The 21,132-nt window shown below is 43.6% G+C and overlaps 1 protein-coding gene across 1 annotated transcript in view; it reads left to right on the top strand.

The window, feature by feature from the left end:
* The window catches only part of LOC138666940 (zinc finger protein 182-like), a 66,579-nt gene that overhangs the window by 22,064 nt on the left and 23,383 nt on the right, over positions 1–21,132 (top strand). The window contains exons 7-12 of the mRNA XM_069755135.1: positions 2,013–2,170; positions 13,073–13,222; positions 13,352–13,531; positions 13,614–13,737; positions 13,816–13,913; positions 14,112–14,202. Of these exons, the coding sequence (XP_069611236.1) occupies positions 2,013–2,170; positions 13,073–13,222; positions 13,352–13,531; positions 13,614–13,737; positions 13,816–13,913; positions 14,112–14,202 (801 nt within the window). The remainder of the gene's footprint in view (positions 1–2,012; positions 2,171–13,072; positions 13,223–13,351; positions 13,532–13,613; positions 13,738–13,815; positions 13,914–14,111; positions 14,203–21,132) is intronic.

Raw genomic sequence — 21,132 nt, 5'->3', positions numbered from 1 at the left:
ATCAGCGGCTTTGATGGTAAACACTTCTTGAGGGTTGGATCTGATAATAAGATGGGCCAATATTTATCAATAATCTCCCTAAAGTCTATCCATTGGCTATTGTAGGTAGTGATTAAACGTATTTGCCCTTCTTTTTCCTCCATTTTGGGTTTATTTTTATATAATAGTTCGTTTCTGGGAGTATGTCTAGCTCGATGGTAGCCATCTCTTATCATTCTCTTGTTGTAGCCTCTATCACGAAATCTTTGTCTCATTGTCGTGGCTTGTTCCTCAAAAGAGTAGTCATCCGAACAGATTCTTTTCAATCTCGGGAATTGGCCCGTTGGTATTCCTTTTATGGTCGATCTGGGGTGTAACGATGTTGCATGTAGCAGGGTGTTCGTTGCTGTCGGCTTTCTATACACCTCAGTGGTTAGATTGCCACTGGGTGCCGTTTTGATTAATATGTCAAGGAATTCCAACTCCCTTCCCACCTTATATGTCAATTTTATATTCTGTTCATTTGTATTTAGCCGGGTCATGAGCAAGTCCAGATCATGCCTAGGGCCTTCCCAGATGAACCACACATCATCGATATATCTCATCCAATGATGTATGTTTTCTGTGCCCGGGACTGGATTGCTGGAAAAGATCTCCCTTTCCCACGCGCCCAAAAACAAATTTGCATATGAGGGCGCACAAGACGCCCCCATAGCAGTCCCCTGCTTCTGTAAATATATTTTTTTATTGAATATAAAGCAATTGTGGGTCAAGATGAATTCTAAAAGGCAAATTAGGAGGTCCACCAACCGTGCATCCAAGCTACTCATCCTGAGGAACCATTTGGTTGCTGCTATCCCATCATTATGTCTGATAGATGTATACAGGGACTCCACGTCTGCTGTCACCATCACCATATTTTCGGTCAGATGCACGTTGTCCAATCTCTGTAGGGCAGATGTGGTGTCCTTGATATACGATGGTAGGCTAGTGACCAAAGGCTTCAGAAAAAAGTCAAGAGTGTCACAGATAATTTTACACAGTCCATCATTGCCTGCCACTATGGGTCTTCCGGGGGGATTTATAGGATCTTTGTGGATCTTAGGGATAATGTAGAAGGTGGGTAATTTAGGTTCCAATTTGCTTACTGTTTCCAGTACTTGCTTTGGAATTGTGCCCTCATACACTGCCTCCTCCAAAATGGTAATCAGTTCAGCCTGGTAATTTGGAAGCGGATTGGATGGCAACCTGCGATAACAATTGGTATCATTTAATAACTTATAGGCCTGTATTTCATACTGCTCGTTTGGCCAAATCACAAGGTTGCCACCCTTATCCGCAGCCTTAAAGCCTTAAAAAATCGCATTGCACTCGGACCAATGTTACCATATGGGGCAGCTAACACCAGCCGACTTTTTGTCGGCCGTTTTCCTCGGTCCGAGACAATCGCAGCATGCTGTGATTGTCTCGGACCGAGGAAAACTCTCGGCTCACTTGCACCCATATAAGCCTATGGATGCGAGTGAGACAGCACACACCACTCGGATATCATCCGAGTGATGTGCGCTATAAGCAGACCCCAGCAATGGAGGAGATGGAGAAATTCATTTCTCCGCCTCCTCCACAGCTGTGCTCCGATCCTCTCTGTGCGAGAGAATCGGAGCACAGATGCATGACGCTCGGCTCCTGCTCTGCTGCGAGCAGGAGCCGAGTGTCATTAGCATATTGCATCCGATGCTCTCGCATCGGATGCAATACGCTAGTGTGACCCCGGCCTTATTTTCACCTACATAACATTGATTGGTTTCTTTTTATTCAATATTTAGGAGGCAGAATGAACAAACAGTTGAACACCACGCACTAGTGATTCATCTAATAAGGTTTTCTATTAGACTGTGAACTGTCATTGTCTTGGTAAATAATTACAGTTTTTTACATAGCTTGCCATTTTTATGGACAGTTTAAGTAGAAATGTTCAAAAATATACAATTCCAGGATATTTTATTCAAAAATAATTGTTTTTTTCTTAGCAGATGACTGTACCCGGAGATCAGAGGGACAGCTGACATCTTCAATTTTTAAATCAGATGATCTCGAAATCCCACAGGATGCAACTGAATTGAATGCCATTACTTCAGATATACCATCATCCCTTCACAGCAAAGATCTGTCATCTGATCCTTTGAAACAGGTCCTGTCTTCTGATTTATTCCTGACTACAAAGGAAAATGAAAGTCACAAAATAAGCATTAAAACACAATCTGCTCCTAAAGAAAAGAAGTCATTTTCACATTCAGAATATGGAAATACCATAAACCAAAGAACCCACACAGGGGAGAAGCCTTTTTTCTGTTCAGAATGTGGGAAATGTTTTAGCCAGGAATCAGATTTGCTTAAAGGTACCGTCACACTAAGCGACGCTGCAGCGATACCGACAACGATGTCGATCGCTGCAGCGTCGCTGTTTAGTCGCTGTGTGGTCGCTGGAGAGCTTGTCACACAAACAGCTCTCCAGCGACCAACGATCCTGAAGTCCCCGGGTAACAAGGGTAAACATCGGGTTACTAAGCGCAGGGCCGCGCTTAGTAACCCAATGTTTACCCTGGTTACCGTTGTAAATGTAAAAAAAAAAAAAACACTACATACTTACATTCCCGGTGTCTGGTCAGGTCCCTCGCCTTCAGCTTCCAGCACTGACTGAGCGCCGGCCGTAAAGTACAGCAGTGACATCACCGCTGTGCTCTGCTTTACGGCTGGCCGGCGCTCACCAGTCAGTGCGGGAAGCTGAAGGCGAGGGACATGACCAGACACCGGGAATGTAAGTATGTAGTGTTTGTTTTTTTACATTTACAACGGTAACCAAGGTAAACATCGGGTTACTAAGCGCGGCCCTGCGCTTAGTAACCCAATGTTTACCTTGGTTACCAGTGACGACATCGCTGAATCGGCGTCACACACGCCGATTCGGCGATGTCAGCGGGAGATCCAGCGACAAAATAAAGTGCTGTACTTTCCCCAGCGACCAACGATCTCCCAGCAGGGGCCTGATCGTTGGTCGCTGTCACACATAACGATTTAGTTAACGATATCGTTGCTACGTCACAAAAAGCAACAATATCGTTAACGATATCGTTATGTGTGACGGTACCCTAACCCCTTTACCCCAAAGGGTGGTTTGCACGTGAATGACCGGGCCAATTTTTGCAATTCTGACCACTGTCCCTTTATGAGGTTATATCTCTGGAACTCTTCAACGGATCCTGATGATTCTGACATTGTTTTCTCACGACATATTGTACTTCGTGATAGTGGTGAAATTTCTTCGATATTACTTGCATTTACTTGTGAAGAAAATGGAAATTTGGCGAAAATGTTGCAAATTTTTGCAATTTTCCAACTTTGAATTTTTATGCCCTTAAATCACAGAGTTATGTCACGCAAAATACTTAATAAGCAACATTTCCCACATGTCTACTTTATATCAGCACAATTTTGGAACCAAAAATTTTTTGTTAGGGAGTTATAAGGGTTAAAAGTTGACCAGCAATTTCTCATATTTACAACATCATTTTTTTTAGGGACCACATCACATTTGAAGTCACTTTAAGGGATCTATATGATAGAAAACACCCAAGTGTGACACCATGCTAAAAACTGCACCCCTCACGGTGCTCAAAACCACATTCAAGAAGTTTATTAACCCTTCAGGTGTTTCACAGGAATTTTTGGAATGTTTAAAAAAAAAAATTAACATTTAACTTTTTTTCACAAAAAATTTACTTCAGATCCAATTTGTATTATTTTGCCAAGGGTAACAGGCAGGAGAAATTGGATCCCAAAAGTTGTTGTACAATTTTTCCTGAGTACGCCGATACCCCATATGTGGGGGTAAACCACTGTTTGGGTGCATGGCAGAGCTCGGAAGGGAAGGAGTGCTGTTTGACTTTTCAATGCAAAATTGTCTGGAATTGAGATAGGATGCCATGTCTCGTTTGGAGAGCCCCTGATGTGCCTAAACAGTGGAAACCCCCCAAAAGTGACACCATTTTGGAAAGTAGACCCCCTAAGGAACTTATCTAGCTGTGTGGTGAGCACTTTGAACCCCCACGTGCTTCACAGAAGTTTATAATGTAGAGCCGTAAAAATAAAAAATCAAATTTTTTTTTCACAAAAATGATTTTTCGCCCCCATTTTTTTATTTTTCCAAGGGTAACAGGAGAAATTGGAGCCCAAACGTTGTTGTGCAATTTGTCCTGAGTACGCTGATACCCCTTATGTGGGAGTAAACCACTGTTTGGGCGCATGGCAGAGCTCAGAAGGGAAGGAGCGCCATTTGACTTTTCAATGCAAAATTGTCTGGAATTGAGATAGGACGCCATGTCTCGTTTGAAGAGCCCCTGATGTGCCTAAACAGTGGAACCCCCCCAAAAGTGACACCATTTTGGAAAGTAGACCCTCTAAGGAACTTATCTAGATGTTTGGTGAGCACTTTGAACCCCCAAGTGCTTCACAAAAGTTTATAATTTATAACAAAGACCGACCTTGCGGATACGTTTATAAATCTACCACTCCCTTCTACAAAAAGTGCCCATAGCACTTTGAAGGGGAGGAGGTGGAGCAAACTCCCACATAAATATTATCCTATAAACTTAACAAGAGCATGATGCCCCATAAATAAACATGACGTCATCAATTATAAAGAATATAAACTTTATTAGTATAGTACAGCAATTTTTTAAAATACCAGTAGTCAAACAATATAAGTGTTGAGGATCGGTGAATGAACAATGGATAACTCCAGCAAAACCCCCATTCAGCAAATGTAAAGGTGCAACCCAAAACAGCACATAATGTAATGCTCGGTTGCATAAGGGGCTTCTTAGATGTGGGGATAGGTACGGATAATAATATCCTGGACTAATACATAGTTACCAATTAGAAGTAAAGGCCAGTAATCCTCCCCTGTCTTAACCCACCCATATTGCACTTAGCCCATTCAGTAAAAAGATCTATCTATATAAAGTTCCGTACGTTTTGCTTACCCATATGTGGTTTACTGCTGGGTACATCCATCAATTAGCCCTGACGCGCATTTCGCGTGCTGAGCTTCCTCGGGGGAGTGTGTGGATTGGTAAAAATTGTGTCTTATATGTCCCTGCTGCATCTGTGTCTAATTGCAGCTCAGATTTGTGCACTGCAGGGTCTTTGAATTCCATGTGATTTGATCCAGTATAATTATGTGGACACGGACTTCGCGGAGACAATGTTTTTTTTGTAATTCCAAAATTACTGTTCTACATATAAATATTTGATGTCTTGCACATTTTTTCTGGAATTGTTTATTATTGTACCTGCATTAGTGTGCTCTCGATGTGTCTCATCCTTCGTTGCTGCTTGCCAGCAGCTTTCCCTGTTCCAAAATGGCCGCGACGGTGGAGCGCATGTGCGGTGGACTCCCTGTCTGGCTACGCTCCAAAAGGCATCTCTAACAGCGGCTCACAGACTATTGACCTCATGGGAACTTTATTCCCCATCTGTGCGCTGCTGAGATGGCCGGAAGGAGCGTGGCACCGGCGGGAAGACCCGCCCCCATGCGCCACGCAAATCTGAGCTGCAATTAGACACAGATGCAGCAGGGACATATAAGACCCAATTTTTACCATAATCCACACAGCCCCCGAGGAAGCTCAGCACGCGAAACGCGTGTCGGGGCTAATTGATGGATGTACCCAGCAGTAAACCACATATGGGTAAGCAAAACTTACGGCACTTTATATAGAAAGATCTTTTTACTGAATGGGCTAAGTGCAATATGGGTGGGTTAAGACAGGAGAGGATTACTGGCCTTTACTTCTTATTGGTAACTATGTATTAGTCCAGGATATTATTATCCGTACCTATCCCCACATCTCAGAAGCCCCTTATGCCCTATACAACCGAGCATTAAATTATGTGCTGTTTTGGGTTGCACCTTTACATTTGCTGAATGGGGGTTTTGCTGGAGTTATCCATTGTTCATTCACCACTCCTCAACACTTATATTGTTTAACTACTGGTATTAAAAAAAATTGCTGTACTATACTAATAAAGTTTATATTCTTTATAATTGATGACGTCATGTTTATTTATGGGGCATCATGCTCTTGTTAAGTTTATAGGATAATACAGTAGTTTATAATGTGGAGCCGTAAAAATAAAAAAACTAATGTTTTCCGCAAAAATGATTTTTCGCCCACAATTTTTTATTTTCCCAAGAGTAAGAGGAGAAATTGGACCTTAAACGTTGTTGTGCAATTTGTCCTGAGTACGCTGAAACCCCATATGTGGGGGTAAACCACTGTTTGGGTGCATGGCAGAGCTCGAAAGGGAAGAAGTGGCGTTTTGGAATGCAGACTTTGATGGAATGGTCTGCGGGCGTCACGTTGCGTTTGCAGAGCCCCTGATGTGCCTACACAATAGAAACCCCCACAAATGACCCCATATTGGAAACTAGACCCCCCAAGGAACTTATCTAGATGTGTGGTGAGCACTTTGAACCCCAAAGTGTTTCACTAAAGTTTATAACGCAAAGCCGTGAAAATAAAAAATCTTTTTTTCCCACAAAAATGATTTTGTAGCCTCCAGTTTTGCATTTTCCCAAGGGTAACAGGAGAAATTGGACCCCAGAAGTTGTTGTCCAATTTGTCCTGAGTACGCTGATGCCACATATGTGGGGGTAAACCACTGTTTGGGCACACGGCAGAGCTCGGAAGGGAAAGAGCACTGTTTTACTTTTTCAGCGCAGAATTGTGTGGATTGAGATCGGACGTCATGTTGCGTTTGCAGAGCCCCTGGGGTGCCTAAAGAGTGGAAACCTCCCAATTCTAACCCCAACACACTCCTAACCCTAATCTCAACCCTTACCACACCCCTAACCCCAACACACCCCTAACCCCAAGACACCCCTAACCCTAATCCCAACCCTAACCACACCCCTAATCCCAACCCTAACCATACCCCTAACCCTGACACACCCCTAACCCAACCATAAACGTAATCCAAACCCTAACCCAAACTCTAGCCCCAAGCCTAACTTTAGCCCCAACCCTAACTTTAGCTCCAACCCTAACTTAAGGCCCCAACCCTAACCCTAACTTTAGCCTCATCCCTAACTTTAACCCCAACTCTAACCCTAAGGCCGGGTTCATATTGCGTTGGTGCAGACCGTTCAACGCCTGCGTTAAACGGACTGCATAACGCTAGTGCCTTTTCTAAGATCGCGTTATGTGATCGCGATAACACTGAAGCTTCACCTGTGCTAGCGGTGGCGGACCCAGAAACGCTGCAGCCTGCGTCCGAGGGTCCATCACAGAATGACTACACATCATTAGCGTATGCCAAATATGGCATGCGTTGGCGATGCGCCCGATAATAGGGGTTAATGGCAGCGTTAACGGACTGCGTTATGCCGTGGTGTAACACAGTCCGTCTAACGGACTGCCGTAACGCAGTGTGACCCCAGCCTGCGTTAGGCTGGGAAAATGGAAATAAATACTTTTTTTTGTTTTATTATTTTTCCCTAACTAAGGGGGTGATAAAGGGGATTTGATTTACTATTTATAGCGGGTTTTTATGTTTTACAGCTGTCACACACTAAAAGACGCTTTTTACAGTATTTCAAAAAATATTTTTTGCGTTACCACATTCTGAGAGCTATAATTTTTCTACATTTTGGTCCACAGAGTCATGTGAGATCTTGTTTTTTGCGGGATGAGTTGCCGTTTTTCTTGGTACCATTTTTGGGCACATTACATTTTTTGATCGCTTTTTATTCCGATTTTTGTTAAGCAGAATGAACAAAAACCAGCAATTTGTGAATTTCTTTTGGGGCGTTTATACCGTTCCGCGTTTGGTAAAATTGATGAAGTAGTTTTATTCTTCGGGTTAGTACGATTACAGCGATACCTCATTTACAGTATATCATTTTTTTATGTTTTGGCGCTTTTATATAGTAAAAGAAAAAATATAATAATAGATAGAATATAATAATAGAAAAAATAATTTTTTTTGCATCAGTTTATTCTGAGGGCTATAACTTTTTTATTTTTTGCTAATGACTGTCTGGCGGCTAGTTTTTTGCGGGACATGATGACATTTTCGGCGGTCTTTTTGATTGCGTGTTATTCCACTTTTTGTTTGGCGGTATTATGATAAAGCATTGTTTTTTGCCTCGTTTTTAATCACTGAAGGGGTTAACTAGTGGGACACTTTTATAGGTCGGGCCGTTATGAACGTGGCAATACTAAATATGAGTACTTTTATTGTTGTTTTTTTAATTTACATAAAGAAATGTATTTATTGGAGCAATATATATAGTTTTTCAATTTATTTAGGATTTTTTTTTTTTTTTTACACATGTAATTATTTTTTTTACTTTTTTACTTTGTCCCAGGGTGGGAGATCACTATGTAGTGACAGATCGCTGATCTGACACTTTGCATTGCACTGTGTCAGATCAGCGATCTGACAGGCAATGCTGCAGGCTTGCCGGCGCCTGCTTTGAGCAGGTGCTTGCAAGCCACCTCCCTGCAGGACCCGGAAAAAGCCCCGCAGCCATTTTGGATCCAGGGCCTGCAAGGGGAAGGACGGATGAGAGGCTCGGAGCAACGCGATCACATCGCGTTGTTCTAAGGGTCTCAGGGAAGCACGCAGGGATCCTTCTCCCTGCGCGATGCTTCCCTATGCCGCCGGAACGCTGCGATCATGTTTGGTAATGAGCTGACACCCGGCCACGATCGGCCGAACTCCCCCAGTGAACGCGGCTGATCGGCTGGATGTACTATCCCGTCAAGGGTCAGATAGGCCCCGGTCACCTCGACGGGATAGTACATCAAAGGTCAGAGAGGGGTTAAGCACCAGATAATTCACACAGGGGAGAAGCCTTATTCATGTTCAGAATGTGAGAAATGTTTTAACCGGAAATCAGATTTGGTTAAGCACCAGAGAATCCACACAGGGGAGAAGCCTTATTCATGTTCAGAATGTGGGAAATGTTTTAAACACAAATTAGATTTGGCTCAGCACCATAGAACTCACAATGGGGAGAAGCCTTTTTCCTGTTCAGAATGTGGGAAATGTTTTAACCACATGTGTAATCTTGTTACACACCAGAGAACTCACAGAGGGGAGAAGGATATAGGCCTCCCAGCCTCAAAACAGCAGCCCGCAGCTGCCCAGAAAAGCTACATCTATTAGATGCACCTTTTCTAGCGCTTTGCCTAGCTCTTCCCACTTGCCCTGTACCGGTGACAAGTGGGGTTAATATTAGTGGGATTGATGTCACCTATGTATTATTAGGTGACATGAAGCCCACGGTTTAGTAATGGAGGCTAAATAGTTTTCAACCTTCACGGAGCCAAGATGCGACCGTCCAGGCTGATAGCGCAGCATCATTCACCAGCGGTGACATCATCGAGGCCGGACTGAACTTCGGTGACCTCAGGACCGTGGGAAAATGCCAGTGATGATGTCACTCTGGTCAATGATGCTGCGCTCTCAGCATCTCATTCACCAGTGGTTTTCAGCCAGGGCAGTCACATCTTGGCACCATCCAGGTTGAAAACTAGCCCCCAGACATGGATTACGGCGTGGGAGAGACCAACGGACAGGTATGGTATATTGTTTTTTTTAATTTTATTTGTATTACAGGAGATCGAGGGCTTCGCTGGGATTAGGCATAATAATAAGAATGGAAAACTGTGTTTAGTTTTATTTTAAATAAAAGACTTTATTCTGGCTGTGCCTTTATTTAACATCTAACTACAGGATCAAACATGATCGCAGCGTTCCGGCGGCATAGGGAAGCATCGCGCACGGAGAAGGCTCCCTGTGTGCTTCCCTGAGACCCTCAGAACAACGCAATGTGATCGCGTTGCTCTGTGCCTCTCCTTCGTCCTCCTCCCTGCAGGCCCTGTATCCAAAATGGCCGCAGGGCTCTTTACGGGTCCTGCAGGGAGGTGGCTTGCAAGCGCCTGCTCAAAGCAGGCGCCGGCAAGCCTGCAGCACTGCCTGTCAGATCGCTGATCTGAAACAGTGCAATGCAAAGTGTCAGATCAGAGATCTGTCACTACATATTGATGTCCCACCCTGGGACAAAGTAAAAAAAATAATAATTACATGTGTAAAAAAAAAAAAAAATCCTAAATAAATTGAAAATATATATATATTGTTCCAATAATTACATTTCTTTATGTAAATTTAAAAAAACAAACAATAAAAGTACTCAAATATTAACCCCACTTGCCACCACTACAAGGCAAGTGTGAAGAGCCGGGTAAAGCGCCAGAATAGGTGCATCTAAGGCGGGGGACACACAAAACGTATAAAAATACAGTCCGTTTTACACGGACGAGAATCGCACAAATGTTTACAAAACTGATCTGTGTGCAGTGCGAGGATGCGATTTCCTCGCATCAAATTATCCATGTGACATCCGTATGGCATCCGTACAGCAAGATTTTCTCGCCGGCTTGAAAAACGGACATAGAATGGATACTCAAGAAAAGAGGAGGGGGGAGAGGGAAGGTTAGGAGCTTGACACGCCGAGACATGCATCTATAAGCCGTTGCAAATGAATGTAGCTGGTGGGTGCTGTACCTGCTGGTGATTTCAGCTGAAGTAGAAGAAAGGAAAAGGGAATATCCAGCACGTCCATCCAGCGTCTCTCTCTCTCTTTTTTAATATTGTTTTTTAAAATGCTTCAATAAATTTTGGATATTTTACTTACACTGGATAGAATGGATACATGGCCTCAAATATTAGTAAAAACATATATACAGTCTATATATATATATATATATAATCAGTGAGACACTCATATATATACATATATTTATATTTCATACAGCGCTAGATAGCAGAAAAGCCGGTAATTCATTTGCCGGCTTTTGCTATCTCCTTCCCAAACCCGACAGGATATGAGACATGGTTACATACAGTAAACCATTTCATATCCCTTATTTTTTTTTTACATATTCCTCACTAGTAATGTTAGAAGTGTCAGTGTGCAAAATTTGGGGGCTCTAGCTGTTAAAATAAAGGGTTAAATTGCGGAAAAAACTGGCAGAGTGGTAAAACCAGTGACTGAGGGCAGATATTAATAGCCTGGAGAGGGTCCATGGTTATTGCCCCCCCTGGCTGAAAACATCTGCCTCCAGCCACCCCAAAAGAGGCACATCTGGAAGATGCGCCTATTCTGGCACTTGGCACAAGCAAAGAGAGGAAAGAACATGCTGATACGGAGATCACCAAAATTGTAAACAGTGAAATCTTTATTAAGTGTGCACACAGAACAACAATACTATAAAAACATTTAAAAACACAAAAAAATAAAAAAAATAGTTCCCTGGTTGATGTAAGCCCCCTCTATACAAACTGGGCAAAGAAAACATGTAGCAAATAGTAAAGGCTTAACACAGCAATACATCCAGAGCCAATGTTAAGGGCTCAAATATACGTCCAATGCAAAAACAATATTGAGACCAGCACCTGGTAGGGTAGGTTGAGACTCAGTCTAGTGTGTTTCAAAAAAAATAAATAAATATAAATAACCCAACAATACAAAAATGCAATGCAAGGTGCCCTCCATTCTCTGATTATATATATATATATATATATATATATATATATATATATATATTCTGGCACTTGGCCACTCTCTTCCCATTCCCATGTAGTGGTGGGATATGGGGTAATAAAGGGTTAATGTCACCTTGCTATTGTAAGGTGACATTAAGCCTGGTTAATAATGGAGAGGCGTCAATAAGACACCTATCCATTATTAATTCTATAGTCATAAAGGGTTAATAATACACACATACATTAGGAAAATATTATTTTAATGAAATACACAGGGTGTTGTAATAGTTTATTAAAGTCTCAATCCAAATGATGACCCTCGTTCTGTAAAAAAGGAAAAATAAAAAAACAACAATATCCCATACCTTCCGTCGTTCAGTCATGTCCCACGCTGTAAATCCATCAGAAGGGGTTAAATAATTTTACAAGCAGGAGTCTGCTAATGCAGCCGCCCCTGCCTGTAAAAACTGGGGAATGAATGGGAATCAGGGGAACGTAGCTACCTAGACTCGCTGTGCTGCGCCCCCTGCTGGCATAAACTCACACATGAGACACCCACATGAGACACCCAAAGAACCTAGATGACTTGAAGAAGATCTGCATGGAGGAGTGGGCCAAGATAACTCCAGAGACCTGTGCCGGCCTGATCAGGTCTTATAAAAGGCGATTATTAGCTGTAATTGCAAACAAAGGTTATTCCACAAAATATTAAACCTAGGGGTTGAATAATAATTGACCCACACTTTTATGTTTAAAATATTTAAAAATTTAACTGAGCAACAAAACTTTTTGGTTTGTAAGATTTATGCATCTGTTAATAAATCCTGCTCTTGTTTGAAGTTTGAAGGCTCTAACTTATTTGCATCTTATTAAACCTGCTAAATCTGCAGGGGGTTGAATACTACTTGTAGGCATTGTAGGTGCATCTTACAGATGTGCCTTTTCTGGGGTGGCTGTGATTTTACTGTACACCGCACTGAAATACCGGCTTTTCTATAGAACACCGCTGTGTATTTCTCGCAAGTCACACTGTTGGTCCGTGTGTAATCCGTATTTTTCTCGCCCCCATTGACTTTCATTGGCGGATTTTTTGCGCAATACGCTGACAAACGCAGCATGCTGCGACTTTCTATGCCCATAAAATACGGCAGATAGGAGCTGCCCCATAGAGAATCATTGGTCCGTGTGCAATACGTAGTTTTTGCACCTCTCATACGTCCGTACAACTTGATAGTGTGACTCTGGCCTAATAGGGCAGCTGCGGGCTGCTATTTTAAGGCTGGGGGGCCTATATCAATGACCTCTTACCAGCCTGAGAATACCAGCCCCCAGCTATGAGCTTTACAAGACTGGTTGTAAAAAATGCCGTTGATTTAAATGATATATCTCCTCATATGTTTCCCTTATTATCTCCAGTAATTGTATTATTACACAGGATTTTTATGATGTTACATCGGCTCATCTTCTTCTCATTCAGGTCTCTACAATATCAGATCCTCTCAGTGAAGATCTTCTACATAAGAAAATTTTCCTGATTTGCCCATCAAAGATGGATATGGACAGAGAAAAGATGGCAGAGAAAATATTACACTTCACCCTAGAGATCCTCTTCCGGCTTACTGGAGAGGTGAGAGATTCTGATGACGTCACATTACATCATTCTTATCTATGGGAATAACAGATGGACAGAACTGGAGAGGTGAGGACTCTGGAAATGTCTGTAGTGAGATTTATTAATGTGTCTCTCCATAACCAGGATTACACAGTAGTGAAGAAGTCCTCTAGTGAGTGCTGTCAGGACCCTGTGTCTGAGGGATGCAGAAGACCCCTGAGCCCAATCACGGGGCCTCCACCTCACCCCCTGATACATGAGGACATTAATGACCAGAAGATCCTAGAACTCATCTACAAGATGACTGAGCTGCTGACTGGAGAGGTGACACTGCTGGGAATGCAGGGACATTATACAGTAACGCTATGATGGGATCGGGGGATGACGGTATCATTGTATGTGTCAGGTTCCTATAAGGTGTCAGGATGTCGCCGTCTATTTCTCCATGGAGGAGTGGGAGTATTTAGAAGAACACAAAGATGTATTCAAGGACGTCAAGATGGAGGTTCCCCAGCCCCTCACATCACCAGGTAATAGACAGGACTAATACAGACGGCCTATAATTATCTGTTTGTAAAGAATTCAGTCCCTGTATGTGTTACCTCCAGATCTATCCAGTAAGAGGACAACACCAGAGAGATGTCCCCATCCTCTTCTTCCACAGGACTGTAAACAAGAAGATCCCAATGTTCCTCAGGATCATCAGGTAGATGGAGAGAAGGTGTCATGAGATCTCCCCTATGATTTGTAGACGGCTGTGAAGATCTTGTGCTCAGTCTTGTTTTATCCCCAAGTATTGTATGTTTTATACTTGTGTAATGAGAACGGTGGAGATGGCAGGATTAGAGCTGATCATAGATGTGACTTCTCCATCTGTCTGTGACTTTTACAATATTTGTTTCAGGGTGAAGATCTGACCCATATTAATACTACAGAGACATATGTGAGGGGTGATGAGCGGTGTAAAGAGGAGATTCCTTCATATGACTACCCAGGTGAGTAGTGCCCACTAAATGCAAAGAAGTCACAGATTCTTCTCAGTCACCGGCTGTGGCTGCTTTATCGGTGGTGTAGTCCGGCTGTATTACCATGATCGCCATTTTGCCTCTAGACCACAACATTCTCCTCCATTCAAAACTGTTCAAGTGACTTTGGGCATTGAAAGCCCTTTCATATAGAACTTACAAACTGGAGGATCCACCTACCCTCTGGGGATAGAAGACGGTGACCGTTACCTGCCCAGATCTGTAAACTACAAAGCCAAATGACAGCGTACGTAGAATGTGCTGACAAGTTACAAAATCACTTGAGGAAAAGTATGATGGGTCTGTAAGAGAAAGCGTAGGGTAATGATGCTGTTGGCTTCCTATAACCCTGATATCTTATTGGATGAATCTACCTTCCCTCCCTTCTGTGCTGCTGAATGTGCTCATATGGTCCTTACAAGACCAGGTCCAGTCTTTCTGGCCAAACTTTGCTTTTATGATCGACAACATTAAGCATTGAGGGCCAAGTGTGAATTTCTGTACAATAACAGGATACTTTTCTGCTCAATGATGACAAAAGTATTCTAGGAATGATAACTTAATTGGCTAACCAGAAAATATGTTTGCAGCTTTCAGAGCACAGGTGTGAATTGTATCCATGTAGTAACTCATAAATCCAGGTGTTATATTGAGTCCTAGTGTCAAAGAATTGAACATCTTCATTAGTTTGAATTCTCAAATTTTTCTTTCTCTGTCATCCTTAAAATGACCTTTTAGTAAGACTTTTAAGTCTGTCATACAATGTCCAGTTCCAGAGAAATGTTTTCCCACAGGCGTGTGCACAATATGAGCCAAGCACAGGAGAAATGCATGTTCTATCAAAAGGACTAACATTCTGTCCTACAAAACAGCTTGATAGGGCTCAGTTCTATAGCGATATCGAGGAATTCTTCCACAGATTGCTACTCAAAGAATTCTTTCATAACAGATATCACATCACAAGACAATGTGAACGACACAGCAAAAAAGAAAAAGAGGACAAACTGGACCCCGCAACCTGGCCACAACCAAACTCTGGATCACTACTTTGACTGTTTCCGTAAAAAAGTTAAATCTGACATTTTGGACAGACACCATAAAGTGCCACAAAATATCACTATGGAGGAAGGAAAAGCCATACAATCCTTAAAAGCCAATAACAATATCATTATCAAACCAGCAGACAAAGGAGGAGCTGTAGTCATAATGAACACGACAGATTACATCCAGGAAGAAAACAGACAACTCTTGGATATAAAATACTACATTCCACTTAAGGGAGATCCGACCAAAAAATACACAGAGGAACTAACACATATCATCAATGGATTTGATTCTACTTCATCCTCAATACTGGAACTATCACCAGACAATCCCCAACACAGGTACCTTCTACATGTTGCCTAAAATACATAAAGAAGGTAATCCTGGGAGGCCTATCATCTCTGGTATTGGGACTTTAACTGAGAATATCTCAGGCTGGGTGGAGAACATTCTGAAACCCTTGGTGAGGCGCACACCCAGCAATATCCAGGACATCACAGTTACTCTTTGCAAATTGTCAGCGCTGGGCCCACTTCCGGAGGACACTATACCAGCCACCATGGATGTAGAGTCTCGCTATTCCAACATTCCTCATGAGGATGGAATTGCAGCATGCAAATATTTCCTTCAAAAGAACAATCTAGCCACAGAACCGGCACTGCAATTTATGAGGTTTGTGCTCCATCACAACTATTTTTCTTTTGTGAACAATTTATACCAACAGTGTATGGGCAGCGCCATGGGAAGCACAATATGCTAACTTATTTATGGCGAAACTGGAGGAAGCATTTTTGTCATCTTGCTCTGCTAAACCTCTTGCATACTTTTGCTACATTCATGATCTGCTAATAATCTGGACAGGATGAAAAGATAATCTACTCACCTTCCACAATACCTTCAACAAGTACCACCCAACCATCAAGCTCGCCCTCAACTTTTGAAAGATTCAAATACATTTTCTGGACATGACCATATACATAAAGGACAACGCCATACAAACCTCAATCTACCATACGCCCACAGGACGTCCGGCATATCTTAGATGGAACATCTTTCATCCAAGACACACAAGACTCTGAGATATATTCGGATCTGTTCAGACAGTAAAGAAAGGGAACTACAGCTGCTATCACTGAGGAACACATTCCTACAACAAGGATACCATCCACTGGTAATAGATGAACAAATCCACAGGGCTACAAGGATCCCAAGAAACGGCCTCCTGGATTACAAACTGAGAGAGGACAACATGGTGCCTCTTGTGGTCACATACAATCCCCACATGAGCATCCTAAGGAAAATTGGTGCCAAGCTCCAACCCATATTCCTCAGAGACCACAAATTGAAAGACATTTTCCCAGAACTACCACTTCTCTCCTATAAACGGCCCCCTAACTTAAGGAATCTCCTTGTCAGAAGTGTCCTCTCATCACCATCAGTGACTGGCACATTCCCACGTAACAATAAAAAATGCAAAACTTGTACTCACATATTAACAACAAATATAGTCTGTGTACCAAACACAAATAAGGACAATAAGGTCCTTTTCATGTACATCCTCCAACGTGGTGTACATGATACAATGTACGAGGTGCCCTGGAAGTATTTATATTGGGGAAACTATGCAAAGACTACAAACTAGGATGAATCTACACAGACACACAATCAGGAATCAGAGGAGTAGCTAGGGTTTCACCTTAGGGGGGGGGCGAAACACCTGAGTGGGCCCTTAACCAGCTAACCCTGATTACAACTACGGTTGCGCACTCTAATTGTGAATATAGTGGAACCTCAGAATATGACCACGCTGTTATTGAAAATAAATCTATATACAAAAACAAACATTGATTTTACTGCCATATTGTGACCATATAGTGGTAGATACCAGTTCTGCAGACCATATAAGAGATTGCACTACAGTCATAGATGGAGACTTACAGCTGACGTTTTCTCAGATGGAGTCATTCAATTTCCCATCTTTTCCATCTAGCCCACACTGACATGACAACAACACATCTCACTCCTCACATTTCCTGCACTGTCCCCATCTTTCCCCAATCTGCACAAACTCCTCATCCTGCTGATATCCCAATACTGAGCCACTGCTGCCATATGTGTCCCTATTACTGCACCTACTGTGTGGTACAATAACAGCTCCTCTTACCGCCCCACATAATAATGCCACCATTTTGTGCCCCTTACATAGTAATAATGACTACTTTGTGCTCTCTAGAGAGTAAAATTGCCTCCTAGAAAATTTTAATGCCCTTTGCTAGTGCCCTCCACATTTTTGACCTAGAAAGTAATAATACCCCATATGCAACTTTGATGGTCACAATACTCTGAGTGCCCCTATAACAATAATGCTTAAGTGTCCACTTAACATTTAATAATGTCCCCTAAGTTCCCTCATGTACTGCTCCATTATACACAGTATGGTGAGCTCAAAGCTTCCCTATACACAGTATAAGGCACCCACAGCTCCCCTATACAAATTATGATTCTACAACTCCCCTATACACCGTATGATGTTCCCAATGCTCCTCTTTACACAGTATGATGTTCCCACTGCTCCTGTATAGAAAGTATAAGCCCAATGCTCCCCTTTACACAGTATAATGCTGACAGAGCTCCACTATAGAAAGTATGAACCCCAGAGCCCCACTATAAACAGTGTAATGGGCCAACAGCTCCCATATGCACAATTTAATGCCTTCACAGTTCACTATACAAAGTATGGTGGGTCGACAGCTCCCTTATAAACAGTATGATTGGCCAGCAGCTCCCTTATACACAGTATGATGGGCCCGCAGCTCCCGTATACACAGTATGATTGGCCTGCAGCTCCCGTATACACAGTATGATAGGCCCGCAGCTCCCTTATACACAATATGATGGGGCCCGCAGCTTCCTTATACACAGTATGATGGGGCCACAGCTTCCTTATACACAGTATGATGGGGCCTCCGCTTCCTTATACACAGTATGATGGGGCCACAGCTCCCTTATACACAGTATGATGGGCCCGCAGCTCCCTTATACACAGTATGATGGACCCGCAGCTCCCTTATACACAATATGATGGGCCCACAGCTTCCTTATACACAGTATGATGGGGCCACAGCTTCCTTATACACAGTATGATGGGCCCGCAGCTCCCTTAAACATAGCATGATGGGTCCGCAGCTCCCCTATACACAGTATGATTGGCCCGCAGCTCCCCTATACACAGTATGATTGGCCCGCAGCTCCCCTATACACAGTATGATTGGCCCGCAGCTCCCCTATACACAGTATGATTGGCCCACAGCTCCCCTATACACAGTATGATGGGCCCGCAGCTCCCTTATACACAGTATGATTGGCCCGCAGCTCCCTTACACACAGTATGATGGACTCGCAGCTCCCTTATACACAATATGATGGGCCTGCAGCTCCCGGTCATGATTTGGCAGTCTGCAGTCATATAAAGTGACTGCAGACATTTATTCCAAGCCTTTATCAACTTTATAGTAAAAAATTGCTTATTAAATTATTAAAGCACCTCTCTAGCAGGGTTTTTTTTTCTACCGCTGGAATGGAGCTTTAAGCGCACTATTTTGTGGCACTGCTGCAGTGTGGCGGCTCAAACTTTTGAGCGCAGCTTCTGACTGGCCAGAAGTTAGAATTTATGTCACAAGCGCTCAATGTAAGACTATGAGGCGAGAAACATACCAGAACGAGGCTCCCATAGACTTACATGATTAGTGACCTCTGCACCGCTCCATGAAACACTGCAGGAGACGGAGCTGAGGTGAAAACTGATGAAAACCCCTGAAGGTGAGTATTAGACAGGGGGCAGCGGACTTGCATTTTCAGCTCCGCTCGAGCAGTGAAATAAAAAAAAAATACTGGAGTGGTGCTGTAAATGTGATGCAGCTCTTGGTTACTGTATGGGGCTTCTTATACTAATACTCATAGAAGACCCAAGTGGTACGTATCAAAAGCCCCCCCCCCCAGACAGCAAATATTACATGTGGAGTACATATAATAAAATAACAAAACATAATATTCAGCCCCCAGTGCCCTGTCCCCCTCCCCCATTTCAGCCCCAACAGTACCCCCATCATCTCACATCCACCCCCTCAGTGCCCTGTCCACACCTCACCCACAACACCCCCATGGTCTCACATTCACCCTCCAGAGCCCTGTCTCCCCTCCCCAATACCCCCATGGTCACATTCACCCCCCAGTACTCCCCTCCCCCACAATACTCCCATTGTCTCACATTCACCCCCCAGTACCCTGTCTCCCCTCCTCCACTATACCCCCATTGCCTCACATTCACCCCTCAGTGCCTCCCCTCTTCCACAATACCTCCATGGTCTCACATTCACCCCCCAGTACCCTGTCCTCCCTCACCTACTTTCAGCCCCTACAATTCCGCCATTGCCTCACATTCACCCCCCAGTGCCCTGTCTCCCCTCTCCCACAATACCCCAATGGTTTCACAATCACCTCACAGTGACATACCTGAATTTAGTAAAGCTAATAAGTTCCATCCCCACTGATGAAGTTTGCAGGCAGGACCAGGAAGTGTCTGTGTCCGTGAAATGGCTCTAGAACCCAGCGTGCACACTGCACAGAGTCAAGATTCAGAGCTGCAGCCCAGGAAAAGACAGGCAATACCATTCACCGCAGGAGGGAGACTCTGCAGCCGTACACTGTGCTAGCAGCTTGCAGAGTCTCCATCAGACGGGAGCAGACATACTGCTCTGCTCCTATGCTGTGATCTGCCTCCTCACAGAAGTGGGCTCGCCCAGGCTCCCAGTGGGCCCCTTCATGTGACAGGGCCCGGGGCGACTGCCCCCTCTGCCCCCCCAGTAGCTGCGCTACTGTCAGGAATGAAGTGGACACGCCTGTAGGAAAACATTTCTCTGGACCTGGACATTGTATGACAGACTTAAAAGTCTTAATACTAAAAGGTCATTTTAAGGATGACAGAGAAAGAAAAATTTGAGAATTCAAACTAATGAAGATGTTCAATTCTTTGACACTAGGACTCAATATAACACCTGGATTTATGAGACACTACATGGATACAATTCACACCTCCACCTGGTGGACTCCAGATAACTAAGAACATCATTCCCACTGCCTCTCCATTTGTAAGAAAATGCCTAATTAGATTTCCTTGTTTTATCTTTAGGAGTCATCATCCCTCCCATCCCCTGAACAAATGTCCTTCTGTAGTATTCCTTAAATGTTGTGATTTTTCCTTATTAACCTATTTGTAATAATGCCTGAAGAAGGAGCCACTGTGCCTGAAAACTGCAAACCAGGGCAGGACTGGCCATCGGGCACTTCTGGCAAATGCCAGAAGGGCCGGTGCCAGTGGTGGGCTGCTGCACGCCGACTCACCCCCCCACCAGCGCCGCCGCCACATTCAACTATACCAGCGTCTATGACGCAGGTACAGTTGAATGAAATGATGGAGGAGAGAGCATCTACTGACGCCCCTTCTCCCATCATTCCCTGCTCTGCCTCTGACACTGCGGGTGCGCGCGCAGTCACTGTGTGCCAGGCAGTGCAGCGGCAGCCGCCAAGACTGGAGCAGGGAGCAACGCGGGCACGAGGAGACGTGAGGAGTGTATTTTTTTGTTTTTTTTTACAGGACTTTGGGGCCATTCTCGAGGAGGAGGAGAGATGCGGGCTGTGCTGTATACTACCATGTGAGCTGTGCTGTATACTACTATGTGGGCTGTGCTGTATACTACTATGTGGGCTGTGCTGTATACTGCTACGTGGGCTGTGCTGTATACTGCTACGTGGGCTGAGCTGTATACTGCTACGTGGGCTGAGCTGTATACTGCTACG

Source organism: Ranitomeya imitator, chromosome 2 (assembly GCF_032444005.1).
Source record: "Ranitomeya imitator isolate aRanImi1 chromosome 2, aRanImi1.pri, whole genome shotgun sequence".
In the NCBI taxonomy this organism is placed as follows: Eukaryota; Metazoa; Chordata; class Amphibia; order Anura; family Dendrobatidae; genus Ranitomeya; species Ranitomeya imitator.
This window is presented reverse-complemented; position numbering and strand designations above follow the sequence as displayed.